The following is a 23,074-nucleotide window of genomic DNA, read 5'->3' as shown; positions in this document are numbered from 1 at the left end:
CACATGATCCTACAATTAAATCAGTTTTTATCAGTGGCCACAGAAGGACCCTTCAACATATTGTAAATATTATTATGGTGTATGTATTGTATGGTTGAATATAATTAATGCAACGCTTACACACAATAATAAACTCGGCCCTTTTCTCTGTCAGTCTCTATGTTGCTGTGTGAACACCAACCGGGTGAAGAGCCACTTTAATCCTTAATCTGCAGCCAATTACGACTCAAAAACAGCCCACGTGACGCGTCCGTGTGCGTCAGGAAGATCAGACGATCACGTCGTCTTTTCTGCATCGGACGACGTGAAACCACGGCGTTTTTATCAGGAGGCAAACGCCGGGGGTTTCTTCATTGGAACGAACCGAGTGGAGAGCCCGTTTTTCTGTGTTGTGGTGGGAGGTCTGGTGGGAGGGAGCCCTCTGCAGGGCTTTCATGGCACTCAGTGCCCTCTGCAAGATAAAGTTCACTCATTTAAAGTTGATAAATGTTTAGTTTTAAGAACAAGTGGAAGAGGAGCCACATATTTTTCATGAAGTAAACTCAAATACTGCACAATTTTAATATAAAGGAATTTTTACTTCACTCATATGCATTCATGAAATATACAGTAAATAAACTAGATTAAACTCTGGTGCATGCAAACTAATTAGTTTTAACAGAAAAGCAGCCGAAATGTCCTTTGCCATATCTATTTTACAGTAAATGTACCTATAGGCGAGGTATAGTGATGTATAGACACAAAAGCATCAAAATACACATGAAGTGATCTACACATGATGCATAATGTAAACCACCCGATTGAAAATGTAAATGTCTAAAGTACTAAAGGCTTCTGAAAGGTTTATTTGTTGCTGAATTGGAAATAAAGTATTAAACACTAGTACTTTAGTAAAGTTTACGTACACCAACATTGTACTCAAGTAATTACAGTATAAAGTAAACTTAGCTGTTTTCCCACCGCTTTTCATCAGAGCCAATAATTGTCTTTTATTTCTATAGTTTCCTTTTTTTAGGACAAGTTGAATAAAATGGCCCCCTCTAGTGGCCTTCAGGTGAAAAGGAGAGGAGTCATTTGAGGGTCCCCACAGTGCTTTACCAGCCTGACGCCAAACACTCGCATTGACACAAATCACCATCTCCACAACGTCGATTCACAGAAACATGAACATCTGAGCTTCTGCTCACAGCAACGAGAATTATTTCTGGTGCTGGCGACACGTCGGTCTAATGAACTTCACTACGCAATTTAACAAAAAATTGAAACCTTTATTTCAGATCTTTTTTTTTTTTTTTACAAAAACAAAAACAACCAGTGAATTGCACCTTGGAATGCTCGTTGGTAAATGGACCCGAGCGTCGCGGGGGTTTCTCCATGCAAACGCTCGCCGGACCCACAGGTCCTTTCTCCGGGGCCACAGGGGCCCTTAGTGATAAAACAAGGTTGCCTGCAAGATTTTTTGTTCCTCTGCCCCCCCCCCCCCCCCCCAGTCTCCCCCAGCAGCAGCGCCACTATTCCTTGGGCACGGCGAATGGCTGCTCCACGTCGATTTTGCCGCAGTCGTGGATGACAACGTCTTTGAGAGGCTTATCGCGGCCATCTGTCTTTGTGCTTTCGATCTTTTTCACTACATCCTGAAAGATTAAAAAAATAAAAAGTGAAAAGGTCTCATTTTAAAAAAAAGATGTGAATTGTAACAACATAATCAAACACAAAAGGGTTAAACGCTCCGGGCCAATAAAACATACTGCAGACACCCGAAAACAAAAGTACTTCATTTGCAGACGGGTTGCTCTGCATAGTGTTTCACTCACCATCCCCTCCAGGATCTTCCCAAAGACCACGTGTTTGCCGTCCAGCCACGGCGTCTGGATGGTGGTGATGAAGAACTGGGAGCCGTTGGTGTCTTTGCCGGCGTTGGCCATGCTCAGCCAGCCGGCGGCGTAGTGCTTCAGCTTGAAGTTCTCATCGGGGAAACGGTCTCCGTAGATGCTCTTGCCTTGAATGAAGGAAACATGGGACATTTTATTCAAATCTGTGAAAGACAAATAGTCTGTTGAGTTTCCACAACCATTTTCTCCCTGCAGAGAGCGTCGCGTCTCACCTCGGGTGACCGAGTGCAGCCAAATGTTTACGCTTCACTTTAATCGGATGACATTTCGTCACACAGAGTCATCCTGAATGATAGCATCTGCAAAGTGTCACACGTACTAACCTAACAACTGGTGGCAGTTGTGAAACACCTCTTGGGCCAAGGGTACAGATTTCCTTCCGTGCTTATACTATACGGGGGTTTGTCTCGGCCATTGACATTTCCAGACAATAGAATAAACCTTCACTTCATTAAAGAGCCAAACACTCAAAATGTGTTGTGCAAATGATGTGAACCAGGAGAAAGCGAACGCTGGACGTGGATAAAGGTGGAGGACAGAAGGTCCTGAACACGTTGGTCCTTGCAGACGAATGGCTGGTGGCCGCCTTACCGCCGGTGCCGTCTCCTCTGGTGAAGTCTCCACCCTGAATCATGAAGTCCTTGATGACTCTGTGGAATTTGCTGCCCTTGTAACCAAATCCTTTCTGTTTTGCAGGAATAAACAGAAAAACACTTTTAAAAACACAAGAACAGGAGCTCAGCTGCCACCGTTTCATTTCCTTTAGAAAGTCGAATTGACTTATTCAAAGTGAGTTTATGGTTTGGGAAAGTAAACCAGGATATTGACACAAGTTAAAAGTACACAATACCATCTCAACTCCCTCTTCTAGCTCCATTTCTTTGTAAAAATAAATAAATAAAAACTAAAAGGAATGACTGTTTTCAAATACATTCTCCCCCCCGGCTTTACGTTTCGTTCCTGCAACAACTCTTTGTAGTCGATGCACAAACCATGAACATCATGTGATGGTCTCACCTCTCCTGTTGCCAGAGCGATAAAGTTTTCTGCCGTCTTGGGAACCGTTTTCCCAAACACCCCAATGACGATTCTCCCAACTTCCTCATCTCCGACTTTCATGTCGAAGAAAACCTGAAGGACGATGGAAAAGACTTTAGATTTACGCTTATTTCAAAATCTGAAAGGATGTTTGAAAATAAATGCATTTCATTCTCAAATGTAATTTTTTTAAAGCATTATTAGTATAAATAGATTACGACAACTATTATTAGTCATACAATGTTTTGTATAGTTCTGTTTACAATCCTTTTACTGATTGACATCAGTCTCAATATAAAGGCTACTCAGACCATATGATTTAATTTTTTCGCTTTGTTAGAGATCGCAGATCTTCTCACATCATGCTGCCAAAAGTATTTTACCGAAATAATCCATTTAGTCTATAAATTTATTTCATTTAGAAGGCACTCTTCATCAACAGATCTCAGTTAGACACAGATGGCCATAGGTAGACCTGGGACTAGAATTTTTTTGTCATTATATTGTGCATTTAACATAACGTAGATTTAAACAAACAGACATGCATACAAAGAGACGGGGTTTGCCCGCATGGTCGTTCACAATAATATTCCATTCCATGCAACGAATGAGCATTTGTTCGAAGTGTGTGAATTTGCTTTGGACGAACAAAGCCCGGAGGGTCAGACCCTGAGCAGCGAAAGGCTTCCGCGTAACTGTGGACGTGGACAAATCTGATGGAGCAGCATATTACAAGGCCAGACACGAGAACTCCTCACGGGGCCTCAGCCCACGAGTCATCGGTACCTTGAACTAGACACGTAGCTCACCTGGACGTAAGGCTATGGACACACCGAGAAAAGGAAAAATAATGCAAGCTAACGTTACGTTAGCTCGAACAAATGTTAGCTAGGTTAGCTCGAACCGACGTTAGCTACGCTAGCGTGAAGTTAGCGAGCTCGGTCGGGATTAGCCGGGAGCAAGAGTAATTTAGGCTCATTTCATAGCTGTATATTAACCAGCTTTTATTCACAAATATACTCATTCACTTCGCTAACGTAAGCCATCCTACTCCAGACGTCGCCTCCGAGATAAACACGAGCCCATCACTCCCGGTTTAAGGAAAAACTGTTTCGGGCTAATCCTGGTGTGACGTGGCTCGTCGGTCTGCAGCTAACGGTTAGCATTGACTACGTGGGAGGGAGATATGTGGTTCTCCTGCAGGTCCCGCTAGCGTGCAGGCTAGCGGCGGTTTGTGCCGTAGAAGCCGGCGTTACCTTCGCGGTCACTTTGGGGCCTTTCTTCTTCTCGTCAGCAGAGGAGCCATTTGGGAAAGCGAGGAAAATCAGAGATCCCACAATGATCGTAACGGCCACAAGGAACTTCATCCTTCTCTCGCAGAGTCTGACCATCAACAGGGAAAAAATAGAGCGGCCGGGGGACGGCGTTGTGTGGATCCTGCTAGCTTTATATACGAGCCGGGGAAAAGGAGCCTGGTATCCGGGGAGGAGACTGCCGCGGCGGCCGCTCGAGGGCTGAGCTGCGGCCGGGGCCTCCTGCGCCACGGCGCACAGACGCACGCGCCTCTGATTGGTTCACGTACGTGACGTTCTCAGCCAATCAGGTGCAGCCGCGTAAACGCCGCGTTGACAAGTAAATGACACGCGCTTTTAGGCTTTTCTTTTCATGGCACTCCCTAAACCTTTACCCCACTACACCTCAGAAGGAAACGTGTGCACTGAAAACATCAGTCTAAACTTTGAGACAATATTTAGGGATGAAAGTCTCACTAAGAGAATGCCTCGTTTTTTTCCAACTTAAAGTACACTTATCAAACTGACATATTTAACAATATGCACCACATCATGCCAATATGTATTGACTCTAACAAGATAGGACAAAACACAGGGTGTGGTCCCCTTTGTCAACTGTGTTTACATGTGTTTAACCAATAACCAAAAGGTATTTGCTTCACAAAGGTATAAAACAGAGAAAATACAAGGTGAAGGCTTTCTTCACAAATTATTTTAAAATTATTTCTAGTGAATGTAAAGTTGACCAACAAAATTGATAATAATTTAGCACCACGTTCTTTCAGAATTGGCAAAATAATCTGCAGAACCACAATAGAGCCTCTTACCTCCGAACATATTTTAATGACACAAGCAAATCAAATGGGTGATCAGTTACAAATGTTAAAAAACAATCAAATGAGTAAAGTTGAATAGATTGTAGCTGCTAAAAAGAAAAAGAGGTGGAGGGGGGGGTTTGGAGTTAGGGTTACATTCACCCTTGCAGGCACACCTGCACCTTACTACTAGTGCAAAGAATTTATTCTGCTCAACAAAATGCCACCAAGCGCTTAGTTGCATGTTTCCAAGAATTATTGCAGGCCCTCAGTGGCTCTGACGGTCTATCTAGCGTGTTTCTAAGTAAGCTCAATGAAAAATAAAAAAATAAACCAACACATAACGTACCCATATGTACGAGTCGGGAAGCTTTTTAAGAGTTTTTAAGAGATTCTGGTCAATTACTTCACATAGTCACAGTTTATAAGTGAGGGAAAGCGACAAGTGAAAAGTAACTTCAACGCAACAGTGAAGAAAAAAAACTAGTAAAGTAACAAAGGTTACATATGCCGCATTTGCAAATCATTGTTGACCTTTAACTTACTGCAATGACGATGACTTTTAACTTTAAATTACCCAACCCGATACTAATCTGCTCTTACTGCATAAAGGAGGATCTTATCCAAAACGAGGTTTGCATTTATAAATGTAGAATTTCCTTCCTTGACAAAAAGCTATTTTACGGACACTGTATCTGGGAATCATAAGCAAGGTTACAAACATCTTCATAGTGGGAGTGCATACGCCAAAAAGCTGAGAAAACACAAACTGTGTCCAGACCCAGGTACAGGTACATCGCGTTTAGAGAACACAGAACACCAAAAATACTTTAATTCTACAATATAAAGCTTAATTTTAAGTTTGGTGGTTCTGAAATAGGAAAAATATTCTAACTTTGAAATGACTTTATTTTCTCAAGGCACAGTATACTTAAGATATAAAGATATGGTTGGAGTAAATTAGGAGGGCCAAGGAAACTCTTTGGAGTTGGAGAAGATGGCCTTGAGGTGCATAGAGTCAGGCCGACCTCGCCGCCCGGGTCACAGGTCAAGTCCCGCCTCAGCTTCCTGCGTCCGCCGGAGGACCCGACGAGGGAGAACCCGAGGAGACGGGAGCCGCCGGGCAGGACCTAAACCCAATCGCCCCGGATTCACATTCTTAAAACTCAGCATGGAGCTTTCGGGAGGGAAGACACAGACTCATGGAGGCCTGAATGAGAACTCTGACCCAACGACCGCCGACTTCCCCTCGCGCGAACGGAGCGTCCCATTCAGCAGAACCCCCTCAAAAGGGCTGCTGGGTCTTTCGCTCGGAATAAACTAGTCCCTCCGCGGAGATGGCGTCGCCGAGCCCCACTGTCCGGAGAGGCTGTTTGCACACCAGCACCACCGTCAGGTGGAAGGTGACGTTTCCTCGGCGCCAGGCGGTCACGGGCTCCGCGGGGTTCAGCGTCAGCTTCTCCCGCGGCTCGCCGTGCGAGCTGTGAAACTCCAGCGGCGCCTTGACCTCCACTTTGCCCGGGTCGACGGACCGGAGGCCGCAGGCCTGAGTGCTGGCCACCCGCGCCCCCGCCATCACCGCCGCCGCCTGGTTCCCCCAGTACCCGTCCACCGTGGCCAGGATGTGGTAGGCCAGCGTGTGGAAGTGGATGCGAGTCAGGTCGGCCTCGGACGAGGGCTCGCTGCGGCCGTGCTGCTCCAGGATCCAGAGCAGGATGTCGCTGACCCGGCCCACGTCCGGGACGCCTTTCCAGGCCGCCAGCTCCGAGTGGGGGCCCTCGCCGGCCTGCGAGAGGAACAGCAGCTCCTGCTCGTTCAGCCCGATGGAGCTGACAATGGGCATGACCTGCTAACGTGAAGACACAGGAAGGATTTTCAATTCAATACACATTTTGTGATTCGTGGGACTCGAGCAGACTCTCGGCCGTGAAGTGCTCCGTCCGACGCACGTGTACCTCTTGCATGATGCTGTTCATGTAGTCTTTGTCCGTCATGCTGGCCAGCTCCAAGTGGATGGGAATGTCTTTACGAATGTCGGATATGGCTGACACGGCCTGCCGGGACAAAGCAGGTGAAAACCTTTGGCTGCAGTAACACAGATTGACATCAACGAACGCAGACGATGCTGAGAGTTAAATACTTTTTTTTTTTTTTTACTAGTGACCCATGAAGTATAATGTCAGTTTTGTAGAGTTAAACCAGAAAGCTCTGGGTCACTGACCTCTTTCAGCCGCTCCTCCCACAGCTCTCTGCCCTGACCCTCCATCATGTGGAGCCCCGACAGGACCACCAGGTCCGGCTCAAACTCGTCCAGGCTCGCCACGAACGTCTCCAGTGAGCTCATCGCCCCGTTGGACACGTCGTGAGAGAAGATGAAGCGGTTGGCTTGAGGTGCCTGGGTCGAACCCCACTTTTCCCCTGAAGGCAGAGCAGAACCGAAACGCAGCTGCTGCAGTAACACATCTCCACGGAATGGAGTGAAGTGCCACGGACGCGGCCCGTTTGGGTTTTTACCTGCTTTGTACTCCAGGATGAGGTGAAATTCGTCCGTCTCCTGCAGAGACTCTGGGGGGACGACGATCTGCTCGTCCAGCATCTCGTGAAGTTTGGGACCAACCGGCCCGCATAACAACACCTGTAGCATTAAACGAGTCATTTAAAAAGGCCAGGGTTCCTGAATGATGATGAAACACTTTCCACAGTACAAACACACGCTTTTCACATTTTCTATGGATCTTTGCAAAGTGAAGTATCTGAAACCGAGTTTGCTGACCATTTGGAAAAGGTAACCATTATTTAATTGGGGTTCTTTGACTATAAGACACTACAACGGCAGTATAAGCACGTTGTACCATTAGATCGGGGTAGCTGGCGAGCTTCTGACCGATGAGAGCAGCATTCCCTCCCACATACAGCTGGAAGGAGACAAAAGTAAAGTTTAATAGAAGGAAGCACTTTTTAAAAAGGAAAAGAAAAAGAGGACTTGATAAAAAAAAATAAAAAAAAACATCCAGAAGAAGTTAGGGGAGCGAAGCCTTGCCTTGGCACCGGGGAACTCGGCTGCTGCGCGCGCGATCCTCCCGAAGGCCTCGGGGTCGCTGAAGAAGCGCTCGGCAGCCGCCCCCCGCTCCATGTAGTGGATGAAGGACTCCTTCAAGTCCTCTTTGGAGTGCAGCACTTCGTGATCCTGGCCGGCGCCGGGATCCACCGCCATGGCCTGCAGCAGCCCGACTCCCGAGACGACCACGTCCACACAGGCGTTCACCCTGCGAATGGTCATCATTTCAATTAAAAAATAATATCAACTTGCATTCCATTAATATGTTAACCTGAACAGACTTAATTGGCCAAATTGGAGGAATTAGCATCGGTTAAAAAGGACTAGAATAAAGCTAGTCTGAGGGTTTTTTCTGTATTGTTTGATTTCAATTCATATACAGAGGACCCTTTATTAACCCACTTCTATCACAATCAATATAAAAATCATTCTGATCAAAAAAGTAAGCTTCATGGATTTACAGGATACAACAGAACAGTTTGGTTTGTATCCGTTTCTCTCATGTTGTAAGCAAGTGGGACTTTTGGCATCTCGTGCATGGCACCCTCTCCTGCACAACATTGAAACTTGTTGTTGACTACTTGCTGTCATCCTACGCACACGTTTACATAGATAAATAGATTCGTCCCCGGGCTTCGACCCTCTGACACTCACCCTACTGCCACTTTGCTCCACTGGCGGGTCGGCAGCGTGATCAGAGCGTCCCAGGCGGCAGAGATCACCTGCTCCAGGCTGACTTGACTCTGCGGTGACGCCCGAAAGCTGGGCAGGCCGACATACTGCAGAATGTGCTCCGGCAGGTCCGGGCTGCCGTGGTAGAAGTAACCAACGGCCAACGCCAGCAGGGCCGCTGCTGAAGCCTTCCTCCACATGGTGAGCCCACACACTGCTGCAGCCAAACGGACAAATCAACACAAATCTGTAGAACTATAACTGCACATTTTCATATGATTAAGATTAAAATGATTGATAATGAAGAAAAAACAACATCAAAACATTTGATTTTTTGGCATTACAGAGTAGTAAATGTATTATTTAATGTCATTTGGAAGAAAAGGTACTTAATGACTACCCCTAATGATCACCTGGTCCCTCATGTTAAGGCAGGTTTTGAAGGTTTTAGAGACTAAAAGATTGATCGACAAAACAACTGAACTATTTAATGATAATGAGAATAATTGAGAGTTGAGATTGATCTGTATGATCAATACACATTCATAAACAAAGAAAACAAAGCTGCACAGTTAAAACATTATAATAATGTCAAATTAGTTTTATCAAAAGATATTTCAAAAGACTGCTGCTTTCATAAAAAAACACATATTGCTAATGTTTAGTTCAGCCAAATAGAAAGCTTTCTAGCAAAAGAAAGAAAAGTTTATTTTTTCATCCATGACCTCATTGTTTGATCAATTTTCCCTGTCATATAAAATATCGGAAATATCTATATTTTATTGATATATTACAGTATAAAGACATATAAAGATGCATCCAATGTCGTTAGTTTACAAGGTGTTGTATTAAAGTTATGAATACACATTGATATATAAAGACAGAATCACTGGAAAGCACTTTAAGCTGCTCCACTGCTAGTGTGTACTTCATGGTACAGAATGTAGGGGTTCAGTTACTGCCAACGTGTGCACACGCGCGTGCACGGACACAAGCGCGGACGCACACATGCACGCACGCACGCACACACACACGCACACACACACACACAGAAACAGAAACAGAATCTGTTAGCTAACATGCTAGCACCAGCACGCAGAGTGGATCAGTAGGTCTAAGCTCATCAGAGCTAATCTGACAGTAGCAATTAGCTTGTCGCTCAGCATAGCAGGTACAAGTATTTTCATGTAACTGTGACACACGTCAGCTGGATAACAGCTTTGCATTGTTAAAAAAAATCGGACACGTACCGATAAGGAAGTTCAGTTAGTGAGGAGCAGAACCCAGTTTCCCGGTGAATCACACAAACAGCATTCAGCGCCGCCGGTGGATCGGTGAGAGAAACCGAAGGAGTCTTCTACTTCTTCTTCTTTGGTGTTTATTGGCGGCTGGCAAACCATCTCAGTGGCGCATCAGCGCCACCAGCTGGACTGGAGTGTGGCGCAGGAGTTTACGCAGCACCAAGATAGATAAATAAAAATAAAATAACATAAACTCTAGATTTGTTTAACTGAATCCATTTCTCTTAAAAACTGAATAATTTGACAGTATACTTAATCTGCTTGATTCCCCAATAGACCTGATAATGACCAGTTGACCTTCCTTAATAACTGAAAAAGACGATTCCTCTGGACAACAAAATCCCCCCATTGTAACAGTAACAGTTTCTGGTTGGTTACAATATAAGAATTTCCCAGTTTTGACAGGCTTAATTTTTATAGTAAAAAAAAAATGAAGTAAAAAGTATTCTTTCTCATGAAAAGGTTATCGAGAATGAAAATTCCTTTCATGTGGGTTAATGAGGTACTAAGGAAACTGAAAAATTAATATAAATTAAAAATATGTAGAAGAAAAGTGTTTGCTACTACAGCTAAGGTTTAAATAGAGAAACAAGAGGCATCATGTCTGATCATTATAATTTCAATACAAACAATATGATACAAAAGTACATAACTGCAAAATCATTTGTTTATGCTGAAAGTTAAAAAAATACCAAAAACAAAACAAAGTCTTAACGTTTGACTTGACCCTTACTGTATACATACACATTTAATTCAGTCTTAATGAACTAACACATATATATGAGACATCTACTGTATAGACACGTTTGAATCAACTGACAAAATATAACCTCAAATACAAAATAAAACTAACTTTCTGCTGCCTGGATTTCAAGTCATTTTCTACAGCCCCACACTGCTCTAGTAAAAAAAAAAAAAATCCACACCAAATTCTAGGATTAATTTTGGCTGTTTTCTTTCATCTTTCTGGCACAGCTGTTTGGCTGCTTTGTCGATCCGTCTCTTCTCGGTCCTACACAGACGCGCCGGGGTCGGCCTCGGTGAAGCTGACCCGGACGTCGCGAGGGTACAGACCCTGAAGGACGCCGTCCACGACGACATCTGGGAGACCTGCGGGACGAGACGAGGGCTCAAGGTCATTACCAAGGTCGTCCCACTGCGACATTCGCCGCTACACGAGGGCGCAGAGTCGGCCTACCCGACGCGCGGCCCGAGAGGTACGGATCCCAGAAGAATCCCGCCACTCGCTGATTTTGTAACGGGTAACTGAGGAGACAAATGGACACTTTAAAAAAATCATGACAAAGAAATAAATCACTCAAAATATACACAACGTTTGACACAGCAATCGCTAATGCTTCTACTGACAGAATGATATAATTAGCTGCATCTCATCTAATACACAGTACACAAATAACTGGAGAGCTCTCACCTGTAATCTCTACCGTCCAAATCATCAAGTGATCTGAAATAAAACAAAAAAACACAACTTTTACTGATTTCGTTGGAAAGACACTCAAAATAAAAAGGTCAATATATACGTGTACAGGACTGCATAGAAACACTACAGCTGCTACTGTATTATTTACTTAAGAATAACTTCCCTTTTTTTACAAATGATCCCACACCAACCACACTACTGTCCTTCCTTTAATAATAATAATAAACTCAATACAGGAAGAAAAGTGTCTCTCTGTGTGTGTATGTATGGATTTTATTATGTAGCCGTATTGTCCCCGATCCAATAACAGATGCAAGCAGAGTGAAGGACTTACTCCATGCTGCTGACCTTGTTCCCTGTGTGGAAGTGTTTCAGGTGGAGGAAGTCCAGCAGCACCTGCGGCACGTCTTCATTTTGGTAAATTATGTCCTTAAGAAACAGAGAACAACCCTTGATAAATGTGTTTTTTGGGGCTAAAATGTGTTTTTTATATAGTCTTCCGTGTCTCAACGCTTCTTCTTTTACTTCTCTTATTCCTGAAACACATCTATTTGATTTTTGTGTATTATTTATTGTGAATGTATGTCTTCATCTCCTCTCCTTTTCTCTCTTTAGCTTCCCTCTCTGGAAAAGTGGCGCATAAATGAAGCATGGAGAGGGGGCTGCTGCCCTGCTCAGCGGCACTTCAGCAGCAGCAGCAGCAGCAGCAGCAGCAGCACTGGCGTGGGCGAGCTACCTGGACGTAGTCCTCCAGCTCCTGGCTCCTCTGCCGCAGAGGTTTGGTCCTCAGATGAGGGTTCCTTTTGCTCGGGAGATCTGGAGTCTGGATGATCTTCCTGAGCTGCAGGTACAACGTAAAAATATTCTTTAAAATGATCTTCGCAAAGAAGCACTTTGTACACCGTTAACTTTTTAGTCTCTATAAAAGCTGAACCAAATGGTCATCCATCTACAACTGTTCCGTAGCGTCTCGTAGCATAACATGCAGTGCTCCCTGCGTACAGGGAAGGGACAATAAGGGCGGATCCATTGTGGCTTTAAAGCAGCTTACTTTTCGGTGCAAAGTCTGGAATTCGCTGCTTCTCCGGAGCACAAAATGTTTCCTCCCGTTAAACAAGACTTCCACCCTGAAGAGCTGCAAACAGAAAGCAGAGGCAGGATTCATCAAAGTTATTGTTGGCCAGAGGGTTATTTAAAATTATTTAAAAAAATAATTTTAATAATATATATATATGATTTATATTGAGGGATTAACACACGTTAATCTCAATGACGCTCTCCTTGTTAAATATAAATTGAATAAATGCCACACATGATGCAACTTCAACAAACATTTGTTACAGATGTTACAAATTTGGTGTGAAAACATTTGATTTCAGGATTTAAAATTGAGGACTCAAATAGATCTTAAAATATTATTAATTAACGTTTTAAAATAATTAAAATAACGTTAATTCCTCTGAAGTTGGCATCATAATACTATGACATCATTTCTCCAGCAGGAGGAGGTGTAGAACTTCATTTTTATTCTAAATAAATGAGTTTAGCCAAACGAGCATTAAGATACATGGTAGCTTTCCTCATGTCTGTTTATATGATCATTTCTGATTCCTAATGTGACTCTATTCAAACATTTATTACTCTACGGTGTCCTGGGCTTTATTCACTTTTGCCACAACATGTAGGATTTACTTCAAGTTTGTGTGTGTGTGTGTGTGTGGTTGTCTCGCTTACTTTATCAGAAAAGGTCAATAGAAAGTAACAGGAGTCAAAGGTTTCGTGTTCCAGGAGCTCAGGTGAGCACACAGCAGAAAGCCATCATAATAGTTTTATTTGTTTAAAATGTAGGTGTGAATGCAATATATTATCATTCATAATGATGTCACTGTTCTCTGGAAACCTGTGGTAAGAGTTATTCAAATAGAAACTGAGGCCTTAATGAGAACACAAATAACATAATGAGAAAGTAGGAACTGTTAAACAAAACTGCTACGACCAAATCCATCATAACAGCGGTGTTGAGGTTAATGCATCAATTATACAAAACCGCTGAATATATGTACCTCCCCTTATTCTACCCTCCCTCTCTTCCACATGAGGTCACATGGCTCACCTCCCCTTCTTCTACCTGAGGTTCACCTCCTCTTTTTCTGCCTGAGGCTCACCTCCTCTTCTTCTACCTGAGGTCACATGACTCACCTCCCTTCTTCTACCTGAGGCTCACCTCCCTCTCTTCCACATGAGGTCACATGGCTCACCTCCCCTTCTTCTACCTGAGGTTCACCTCCTCTTTTTCTGCCTGAGGCTCACCTCCTCTTCTTCTACCTGAGGTCACATGACTCACCTCCCTTCTTCTACTTGAGGCTCACCTCCCTCTCTTCCACATGAGGTCACATGGCTCACCTCCCCTTCTTCTACCTGAGGCTCACCTCCCACTCTTCAACATGAGGCTCACCTCCCACTCTTCAACATGAGGTCACGTGGGTCACTTCCCCCTTTTCTACCTGAGGCTCACCTGACCTCCTAAACTACGCACGAGGCCGCCTGGCACCGCGCAGCAAACCGAGCAGGAGCGCGTGCACGCGGTTGAACGCCGCCGAGAGGAGAACCGCGCACGAGAAGCCGAGAGCCGAAGCCTGCCCTCACCTTGCGGGACTTCCCGGACTCGTCCACTTCCTTCTCCATCGAAGGTATCGATACCTCAATCATCGGGAAGCCTTCCTCGGACTCCAGCGGACCCGGGTCCGCGGTCTGGGGTCACTTTCCTGCAGCCGGAGGGCAGCGTCGCGCGCGTGGACTTCTCCTCTCTCCGGGGAGTGAACACACACACACACACACACACACAGAGAAGATCCGGTCCGGGCGGCGCGTCGGGTGCAGGTCGCTCTTCCTGAGCTCCACCTTCACTCTAATTGGAGGGACACCGCCACACAGGCGTTAAAGGTGCAGTCCAACATTTAGGAGTAAACGGACACGTAAACAACACGACGTCCATTAGTTAAGGATTTCATTTTCTGCCACTTTAAAACTTTCACAATTTAACTATTTAACTTTTTACTCTACAACTTTGCTGATCCAGATTAGGAAAACAACATATTCTGATAAAGATAAAAATGGGAAATGGAAATACTTATACTTATATAAAGTAATTAGAACTGACACCCTGACAACTCTACACTTCATAAAAAATATTTGGATATTCTACTTTCATTCAAACAGAATGTCAATAACTGCATCTGTAAGGTAACTAGGTCCGTTTCAGAATATGTTTTGACAAAAAACAGAAAATGAACATGAACATCAGCATTGGAAAACACCATCTTGGATGAAAGAATAAAGACAAATTTAAACTCTGATCTTGGACACGCCGTCACGTTGGAGTTCTTGAAGCACATTTATGGAGAGGAAGCAACTGATTTCAGGTCAGGAAAACAATCCTTATCTTTAAGACGGTTCCTGCAGGAAAGAACGGCTGCACAAACAAAAAGAAATGCACATGACCTCAAACTGTCCACCTCACAAAAATAGAAATGACTAAGTCAAGTATTACATTACATGTCATTTAGCTGACGCTTTTATCTAAAGCGACTTACAATAAGTGCATTTCAACCATAAGGAAACAAACTCAGAAGAACAGGAAACAATTTTCGTCAAATAAGCGGTTTCACAACATTTTATAGATAAGAGCCATTATAAGTACAATTTAAGTGCTACAGTTTGTTAGTGTTTTTAGTTGAGGTAGAGTCTGAAGAGGTGTGTCTTCAGTTTGAAGATGTAGAGGCTCTCTGTGGTCCTGATGTCATCAGGGAGCTCGTTCCACCATCTGGGAGCAGGACAGCAAAGAGTCTCCATCTGACCGAGTGCTTTTCTCTCAGAGAGGGAGGAACAAGCAGCTTGATGCAGAGTGGAGTGAGTGGGTTGGGATGGAGGGGTTCACCATGTCCTGCATGGAGACTGGACCCCATCCATTCATGGTATGTGAGAACCAATGTTTTGAACTGGATGCGGGCAGCCACTGGTGACCAGTTTCATCAAGTAAGCAGATTTACAACTTGTTATAAGTGTCATAAGTACAATTTTAGTGCTATTAAACAGCAGATAAAAGTTTAATATTGGTATTTAGTGGTGGACCTTGAATTAAGATTTCTTGTCCTCAACTTCATCATCTTATTCTGTTCATAACAGCCCTTTCGAGGTGGGTGAACTGTGAAGGGAAAATATGAATAAACTAAAGGCCACTGGATTTAAAAACCAGCCGCTTTCAGATCCCTGTTCACTTCCCGCAGATCTTGAAACACAAAAGTAAAACAAAAACAATCCATCGTATGTAAAAAAGGGATGTTTGACTCCGACCACATAGCACGGAACTACTCACATCCTTTTAAAGACCGCCGCGTGTTAAGAGGATGCTTTATATATATAATTATATCATTAAAAACATGTGCCTTTTGCCCCCCGTCTTCAAACGGACAAAGACGATTTTCCACATGTGGACTTCAACCAGAATCACATGATGTGGTCTGTGACTCGTCCTCACAAGGTTCACCCCCCCCCCCCCCCGCCCCCCTCCCCCTAGCTGCTCTTCAGCTGACTTAAGCAGCTTCGTGTGAGGATACATGACCTTCATTGTCGCAGATCACAGCACGGGTTTAAAAATACAACCAGGATTTTGCCATCGTGGTGTTTCACTACTCATGTGAATACTCGCCGTGTCTGAAGTGTCTGTCAGCAGATACGCGTCAACGAAGAGGAACTTGGTCTCGTTCCTGTTGCCGTGACGCAGAAAGGAAAATCCTTTTCCATCTCCTTTTTTGTATTGATTTGGATCGTTCTCTTGCAGCAGATGGAACGAGAGTCGCTGCAGGAAAAAAAGACAATAAAATAAAGCGATGCCTTGATTCCAGTTAGCAGCTTTGAATCCAGGGATGACACACAGGCCATGCTGGGAGACCTGAGAACATAACTGAGCCATCTGTAGTTTGATCAGTGACAACACAAATCCCTTTTGGTCGATCACAACGTTTGAATTGCGATTTGATTTTGTGAGCCAGGGGCATTTTTTGTTTGAATCAGATCATTCGAAAGCTGAAATCTTTTGTCATTTAAAATTCCCTCTTCTGAAACTCCAGTTAAGGTGAGTCTGGACAGCTTCCCACACTGGAGTTCATTCGCTCACAGACATACCAGCTGGTTGGGGAGCGTGATGCAATTAGTGCCCCGTGAATGAAGGAAAGCACTGTCATCCAGAATAACCGCGTTAGTCGACGCATTCCCGCGCCGCGGACACACTGTGACTCCTGTGATCGCCGCTGCAGGCCGGAATTCAGCAGATCCTCCACACGCGGGTCAGCTACAACAACACCAGGTCATCATAGACAACGGGAAATCACAGCATTTAAATAAGAGACACTTGTTTGAAGGACTTTATATTAGTTTGAGTGCACGGAATCAAACAGTCACCTACATAAAAGCGTTGGATTTATTGTCATAGTTTGCAGCCGATCCTTCTGACTAAAGACTGAGCAGCTGATCACAGGTCCTGAAGCAGAGTGATTGGATAATTGGACTGTTTACATGCAGTAAGGTGATGGCTCATGTGTTGTTTTAAAGTAGAAAACCTAGACCTAAAGCATTTGTGTTGTGTTATTTTAGATATTCTGAGTTGTCACTTTGCTTGATTTTATTTCCTAAACATTTGTAAATATTTTGAGTGAATAAAATCCCTATTCTTCAAAAGCTTTATGTGTACATTACATGTTACATTACATATCATGTAGCTTTTATCCAAGGCGTACTCTTGTCCTTCACAGTACTGTTTGCTGTGGGATTGGGTTAAAATAAAAGTTTCTCTGAGTAAAGTTAATATCAATGATCATGTATTTTATGCTTTGAAAAGAGAAGTGAATGCTGCCCATAACTCTCTGAATGAATTAATGCCTTTCAGTTTGAATCTTTTGTTTAAACCTCCATGAATGTGATCTGCCACCAGAGGTCTCCCTAATACTTGATTATTGTTTAAACCAAATATACCTTTTATTAAAAAGGTGAAAAGCACTGCATCGCCACAAATAAGACCTTCTTGACTGAACTATTTACATAACCAAATATTTTTAAATAAATTTAAATAAAGTATTAAGTTTAATCTCTTAAAAATGTGAGTAAAATTAAAATGCTCAAACCTTTATTGTAGTAATCTTTCTGGGATAATATTTTATCCCTTGTTTTATATCATGTTTTTTGGCATACAAAACATTGAATACAATTCATTGAATACAATTTTTAAAGAATACCTTTATAACATACATTTTCAATAACTAAAGTTCCAAAATGAAGATAACACAAACATAAATTTGAACAAAATGCCTTGGAAGTGTTACGAGTAATCGAAGATGGATTAAAAGTCTTCCACACTTCCCAAGTTGCAGCTTCTAAAGCTCCTTTAAAACTGCAGCATTAACGATGTCTTCCAAACTTTTCACCTGAAGAAAAAAGCAACAGAGACAGTTTGACCATCGCGACTCGTTTCTCTGTGTGCTTCCTCTCGCTCGCATGTTTCCTAAAATCCAGCCAGTCGTGGAAACAGAGCAGATCTATAAAGGCTGCTTTGACATTTAGCGCGAAACCTTAAAATGCTGCCTTAAAACACTGGTGGAAGAAGGAGCTTGTGTGCTCCGAAAACTCTTCTCAATACAAGAACACATGCAGAAAATAACACGGGTCATCTGGGCTTTACCTGCTCGTCTTCTCCCACACTGAGGTTCTTCATCCGGTAGACGGTCACTTGCCCAACGCTCTCCCCAATCAGGACAATGTCTGTCCCTCGGGTAAACAGCAGGGACTTCACTTTCACACCAGCTTCAGTGTAGTGAACAATCAATGGGTGCATGCTGAAAGGAGGGGTTTGACTTCAGTGTTGTTTTTTTTTTTTTTTTATGGCTCATGTTTCAATTCAGATTTAGGCATCAAATGAAAGTTTACAGGCTCTAGAAATACCCCCCCCCCCCCTGTCTCTGTCAGACTGACTCACATGTTTGAATTCAGGTCCCAGATCTCCACCCGCTCCTCATTGTGTGCTGCGAATATGGTGGAGCAGTTTGGGGACCACTTGATCGCGTCCACGGCCTTCTGGGTGGACGCGAAGCTCATCACGGGGGTGAAAAGGTCCTTCCTCCACAGCTGGATGGTCCAGTCGGAGGAGCAGCTCAGGAACACATCAGGAGTAAATGGGGACCATTCGATGCGGTTCACGGCGCACTGAGAGAGAGAAGGTGTGACATGGAGGGGACGCGATGAAGAAAAAAAACACAGAGGTTACTGTTATTACATGATATTCTTTGCTAAATTGATGTATTTGATGTAGACTATTTGAGTTTTTGCAAGTTTTGGCCGTGGGTTTGTTTGAAGTCAAAGCATCACCCGTGAGACCAGAAATCCCAAAGTTAAAGGCCTATTCTTCTACTCCTGCTGTCTTTGGTGTTGAACACATAATGATGAACAAGCTTTGGAATATTTATTCTGTCATTGAATGTGAGTGCCTTTACTCATTTCAAATAGCATTGACTCAAGATTGACTTACAATGTGGTGTTGATAAGTGTCCAGAAAATAGCGATTGTTGGAGATGCAGCCCCTGTGGATGAGCCCCCCCCAGGTGCCAACCACAAAGATATTGGATTCCTGCAGGAAAAAGCCAGGAGAAATATTTAGAGAAACTAACACAACAGGAAAAAACTAAACGTTAATACTAAATCGTCTGTCAGTACGGAGGAAGTCCAGTGATTTAAAAAAGAAAATCCACATAAACACGCCTTTGGTCTGAGGACCAAAGCAAACTGGGACTATTTGATTTCTGTCAACCACTTACTTTTGGATGGAAGTCAACACAAAGACCAGGAGTCACCGCGCCTGGTACAATCTGTTGTGTCTTCTTCAGTCCTGCATCCTTCTTCTTTACCTTTATCAAGTCTGAGAACATGCAGGTTTTTTTTAGAGAAAGATTATCCTGATTATGTGCGAGAGCACCAATAAATAGGTGCATATCATTTACATAAGATGATTCTCACAAATGGTAAAAAAAAAATCCCAAACCAACAATGTAAATGTAAAATGTGTTGGATGTGTTTTGATCACATGATTTCAGCAGTACCTAAGCAGTCCAGGCCGCTGCTGCAATCGAACCACGAGGAAATCCTGCCATCTGCCGACAAAGAGACCAGGACTTCGTCCTTGTTCTCCCCCGAGGATGTCATCATGTGTCTGAGCCAGTTGACCTGCCACACTGGATGTATGGGCTTTCTCAAACAGTTGCTACGGAAACAGAAATATTAGCAAAGCTTATAGTAAGGAATTTCTTTTTTTTGCTCTTTTCTCTGTGCCCTCCGAGCGGACGCGTGGTCCTCACCTGCTGTCGGTGATACACGTGACGTTGCACTGACTGACATCGTAGATGGCGATAGTGCCATTGTGCATCCCGACGGCCAGCCGGGCGGGACTGCTGGCTGAGAACTCCATGGATGTGACACGACTGTCACAGTGGAAGACACGCTCCGGCCACTGCACAGGCGACACGTTTAATGCCACTTAACTGCAGAAATATGAGATGGGGCGCTGAATACATGTAAAAATACACAGATACTGTTTACCGTGGGGTTCTGGAGGCACCAGCAGCAGATCAGACTTGGTTTCCAGTTTCTTGAGTCCCAGTAGCTCACTGCCAGGATATCCTTACAGGGAGTGCAAACAGGTTTAAGTGGAGTGCGAGACATTTTGCAACAATTCATTTTTTTAAAATGTAAAAAAAGACAATAGTAGCAATAGCAATAATATGATATGCTCCCAAGGGATTCTGAAATTCTGCTATTTTGGTAATCATTATTTTGCCTTCAATCTTTCCATAAAATGCATCACTGGCTAGGCACAGTATGATGCAAACTGCATTCAGTTTAAGACACTGAGAGACAAAACAACAAACACAAAATGACAATGACACCGGTGGGAAGAATTTGTTCTGCTCTTATACAAAAGGGACTGGCTTGTGTGTTTGGTTTGTTTTAGGCCTTTTGGTACCGGGTTGCTCTTGTTCCAGACCATGCTGGTAATGTCGCATCCTCTGGTGAGCTCGCAGCTGAAAGTCAATATATGTTCCAGAGTTGGAGATGAAGAGCCCTCCTCGCTCTGTTCCTCGGTCACAGGCTTCCCTGTGCTGTCAGGCTCTGTAAATGATTCTTATTCAAATACAACAACATTTTAGAACCGACTAAATTCCTCAATGCAGTTAAAACAGAAATGGTCCAGAGCAAAAGTCAACATGCTGGTGCCCCTCCAACAGCAACTGTGAGAAAGCAGTGATAACCCGGGTTTACCTTCCACTGTGGGCAGCTGTCTATAAGCAGCCAGATTGGTTTGCAATATGTTTGCCACGATGCTCCTCTCCATCACTAACAAGCTGTGTTGAAATGACTTGGAATACAGGATAGACTGCAGGTCGGAATCCGCATCAACACTGTCCGCATACGTTACCATTTCTAACTGTGAGCTAGTGGCGCTGCCTGAGGAAATGAAATATGACAAAGTGATACATGTAAGTAATTGCAAAGCTAGTCCCGAGCCCTTGCTGGGTTAAATATGAACATATTCTGTGTTCTTCTTATCCGTGCCGCCTGTGCTGCTGTTGCTGCTATGTTGTCCTCTCTTTTCTCGGCTGGTGTTCGTGGTGGTATCTGGATGGTCGACCTCCTCACTACTTTCAGGGAGTTTATTTTGGTTACAGTCATGTATGTCCCAAACCGAAGCAAACGTCCCTGTTGAAATGAGAGAATAACTGTTAGTGTAAGTGTGTACCGAGAAGCTAAATCAGCTACATCGGTCTGAAAACTCGATGGATTTGAAGGATAATCAGAGCTAACCTTTATCCATCGCAGCAATCTCGTCAGTCTGGGTCGCCTTGTTTTTCAATGCTCTATTGAAAGTCTGCATTGCCCGTCCGACATACTTATCGTTGCCCAATCTGTTCTTACAAAGCTCAGCATATTCAACATTTCTCTCCCTGTAAGAATAAGTTTAACACGTCAACAGCTTGATACAATAAGGGAAGAGTGCTGTTTGGGAAATGTTGCACACACACAAACTAAAATCCAAGAAAAACAACAAGCACTCACTTCAGTGCTTGTGCATCATCAGCATCCTCTGACATAAAAGTGTTGCCCATGTCCAGCAGTGAAATGGTATCGCTCTCAGTGAGGCAGATGGTTACGTCCTTATCCAGCATCTCTTCTGTGATATGTTGTTTCACATTGTCCGTCTTTTGAGCTGCATAAAAGACAATAATGAATACAGATCTATAAAATACCGTCTGCTTAAAAACTCATTTGATCGTAAGGTGCTGTCAATTTAATTTAATTTATTGCAATGTTCATATTTTATTGCATACAGTATAAAAATATAAAAAGGTAAAACTGTATTAACAATTTATTACAGTACTATACATTTGAAAGACCAGTTGAAAGCAATCAAGGACACGATAATCACCAGAAAGAATCAATAATATCAATAATAAACATTAGTATATATACATTTGAAGAAACTAACCGCTTATAGTGAAACGTTGTGGTGGTATGTCCAATTTTGGAACCGTATCCTCCTTGTCTTTAGTCAGTGATCGTGGGGTAGATATTCGGCAGCTGTCTGCAAATGAGCTGGAAAGAATCTTTTTCCTTATAGTCAACTAAAACCTGGATTTTGCCATTTGAGCATGAACATAAGTTCCACCTACCTGCGGGAGAGCACATTGAAGCATGACGCGGATATCCGGTATTCTGATCCTTGCCTGTTAAATAGATCGTCCAGAAAGGGTCTCCTTGCTCTGGACGGCAGGTCTTCTCGCTCTGCGTGGTACAGAGGCAGAGGGGTGACGTCCTTGCCGTCGTTGTCTAACACCTGCACAGGTGGAAAACAGACCAAGCATCAGTTTTTGATACTTTTACACAAGTTATTTGTTATTTGAGGAAAGGAAAGGAACATCTCAAACTACAACACGAATACGAAAAGGGACGTTTAATAATAAGCTCGCTTAACGTAAATTAGCAATTAAACAGATACCCGGACTGCTTTTCTGGGAACATGATTGGTGCTCCGCTCCGAGTTCCTCCTGTTGCTGCCTCCAACGGAGAAGGACCCTTTCCTGTTTCGTGAGAAGATAGACCGGTGTATTAAAAGAAAAAGAGTCTATAGAAAGGTGGTACGTATCCTGCCTCAAGACCTGCGACTGAAAGAATCGAGAACATCTAACGTTAACGCTAGCATAAAGTTGACAGATAAGCGACGGCTGGCTACTAGCATAAGCTAACACCACTGACGTTAGCTAAAATAAGCTAGCTAACGTTAACATATGTGTTTCTCCGGAGCTTTAACTATGCTAATAATGCTAATGTGTAAAACAGAGAACTTACGGGGTCAACATCTGACTACTTTTCTTCATTCCACAGTGTGAGTGTCAGTTGAGTTCCTCTCAACAGCCAACTTCAACGTTCCTCTCAACTGACAGCGCGCGAGCGCGAGCGTCGCGCGCT

General features: G+C 43.5%; 4 protein-coding genes across 7 annotated transcripts; all 4 read right to left on the bottom strand.

Moving 5' to 3' along the window:
* Positions 1 to 1,470: 1,470 nt before the first annotated feature.
* ppib (peptidylprolyl isomerase B (cyclophilin B)) lies at positions 1,471 to 4,451 on the bottom strand. Of its 2 annotated transcripts, none has more exons than XM_037451529.2 (5): positions 4,187 to 4,451; positions 2,910 to 3,023; positions 2,484 to 2,577; positions 1,815 to 1,999; positions 1,471 to 1,634 (listed from the first exon to the last, which is right to left on the bottom strand). In XM_037451529.2, exons 1-5 carry the CDS (start codon positions 4,319 to 4,321, stop codon positions 1,512 to 1,514), a joined length of 651 nt encoding a protein of 216 aa, XP_037307426.1. In that variant the 5' UTR covers positions 4,322 to 4,451; the 3' UTR covers positions 1,471 to 1,511. The 2 variants fall into 2 exon arrangements, with proteins under 2 accessions (XP_037307426.1, XP_062418902.1); XM_062562918.1 differs by lacking the exon at positions 4,187 to 4,451 and adding an exon at positions 3,959 to 3,991.
* Positions 4,452 to 5,045: 594 nt separating this feature from the next.
* adpgk (ADP-dependent glucokinase) lies at positions 5,046 to 10,140 on the bottom strand. 3 transcript variants are annotated; one of them, XM_037451525.2, is made up of 8 exons: positions 10,018 to 10,140; positions 8,750 to 8,984; positions 8,078 to 8,303; positions 7,890 to 7,952; positions 7,552 to 7,672; positions 7,259 to 7,455; positions 6,993 to 7,091; positions 5,046 to 6,886 (listed from the first exon to the last, which is right to left on the bottom strand). In XM_037451525.2, the coding sequence occupies exons 2-8, from the start codon at positions 8,965 to 8,967 to the stop codon at positions 6,323 to 6,325; spliced, it is 1,488 nt and encodes a 495-aa protein (XP_037307422.2). In that variant the 5' UTR covers positions 8,968 to 8,984; positions 10,018 to 10,140; the 3' UTR covers positions 5,046 to 6,322. The 3 variants fall into 3 exon arrangements, with proteins under 3 accessions (XP_037307422.2, XP_037307423.2, XP_062418901.1); XM_037451526.2 differs by having other exon boundaries at positions 8,750 to 8,981; positions 10,018 to 10,130; XM_062562917.1 differs by having other exon boundaries at positions 5,046 to 6,883; positions 8,750 to 8,981; positions 10,018 to 10,130.
* A 503-nt stretch (positions 10,141 to 10,643) lies between these two features.
* On the bottom strand, positions 10,644 to 14,584 carry snx22 (sorting nexin 22). Its single transcript, XM_037451650.2, has 7 exons — positions 14,156 to 14,584; positions 12,561 to 12,644; positions 12,246 to 12,350; positions 11,844 to 11,938; positions 11,501 to 11,533; positions 11,267 to 11,334; positions 10,644 to 11,178 (listed from the first exon to the last, which is right to left on the bottom strand). Exons 1-7 carry the CDS (start codon positions 14,216 to 14,218, stop codon positions 11,081 to 11,083), a joined length of 546 nt encoding a protein of 181 aa, XP_037307547.1. The 5' UTR covers positions 14,219 to 14,584; the 3' UTR covers positions 10,644 to 11,080.
* A 3,104-nt stretch (positions 14,585 to 17,688) lies between these two features.
* Positions 17,689 to 23,039, bottom strand: LOC119196203 (dynein axonemal intermediate chain 4-like). Its single transcript, XM_062563001.1, has 17 exons — positions 22,955 to 23,039; positions 22,605 to 22,686; positions 22,279 to 22,442; positions 22,095 to 22,201; positions 21,665 to 21,815; positions 21,413 to 21,552; positions 21,151 to 21,307; positions 20,870 to 21,120; positions 20,574 to 20,731; positions 20,150 to 20,230; positions 19,909 to 20,060; positions 19,654 to 19,814; positions 19,372 to 19,472; positions 19,086 to 19,184; positions 18,537 to 18,763; positions 18,243 to 18,396; positions 17,689 to 17,988 (listed from the first exon to the last, which is right to left on the bottom strand). Exons 1-17 carry the CDS (start codon positions 22,981 to 22,983, stop codon positions 17,938 to 17,940), a joined length of 2,265 nt encoding a protein of 754 aa, XP_062418985.1. The 5' UTR covers positions 22,984 to 23,039; the 3' UTR covers positions 17,689 to 17,937.
* Between the last annotated feature and the right edge of the window lie 35 nt (positions 23,040 to 23,074).

This window comes from Pungitius pungitius, chromosome 6 (genome assembly GCF_949316345.1).
Source record: "Pungitius pungitius chromosome 6, fPunPun2.1, whole genome shotgun sequence".
In the NCBI taxonomy this organism is placed as follows: domain Eukaryota; kingdom Metazoa; phylum Chordata; class Actinopteri; order Perciformes; family Gasterosteidae; genus Pungitius; species Pungitius pungitius.
The sequence above is the reverse complement of the archived record's forward strand: the minus strand, read 5'-3'. Positions and strand labels throughout refer to the sequence as shown.

Bases quoted from the DNA above. Each gene is read 5' to 3' on its own strand.
- ppib (XM_037451529.2), bottom strand. From the start codon at position 4,321: ATGGTCAGACTCTGCGAGAGAAGGATGAAGTTCCTTGTGGCCGTTACG. The intron at 2,000-2,483 runs GTAAGGCGGCCA...CCTTCATTCAAG, and splicing joins CAGAGGAGACGGCACCGGCG to GCAAGAGCATCTACGGAGAC. The intron at 1,635-1,814 runs GTGAGTGAAACA...TTAATCTTTCAG, and splicing joins GGAAGATCCTGGAGGGGATG to GATGTAGTGAAAAAGATCGA.
- adpgk (XM_037451525.2), bottom strand. From the start codon at position 8,967: ATGTGGAGGAAGGCTTCAGCAGCGGCCCTGCTGGCGTTGGCCGTTGGT. The intron at 7,456-7,551 runs GTAAAAACCCAA...CTCTGCCTTCAG, and splicing joins CATCCTGGAGTACAAAGCAG to GGGAAAAGTGGGGTTCGACC. The intron at 6,887-6,992 runs GTACACGTGCGT...TCTTCACGTTAG, and splicing joins TGAACAGCATCATGCAAGAG to CAGGTCATGCCCATTGTCAG.
- snx22 (XM_037451650.2), bottom strand. From the start codon at position 14,218: ATGATTGAGGTATCGATACCTTCGATGGAGAAGGAAGTGGACGAGTCC. The intron at 12,645-14,155 runs GTGAGGGCAGGC...TTCTGTTTGCAG, and splicing joins AGTCCGGGAAGTCCCGCAAG to CTCTTCAGGGTGGAAGTCTT. The intron at 11,335-11,500 runs GTGAGAGCTCTC...TTGTCTCCTCAG, and splicing joins TTGGACGGTAGAGATTACAG to TTACCCGTTACAAAATCAGC.
- LOC119196203 (XM_062563001.1), bottom strand. From the start codon at position 22,983: ATGAAGAAAAGTAGTCAGATGTTGACCCC. The intron at 22,687-22,954 runs GTAAGTTCTCTG...CTCACGAAACAG, and splicing joins AGTAGTCAGATGTTGACCCC to GAAAGGGTCCTTCTCCGTTG. The intron at 21,308-21,412 runs GTTAGCTCTGAT...TCATTTCAACAG, and splicing joins GATTGCTGCGATGGATAAAG to GGACGTTTGCTTCGGTTTGG.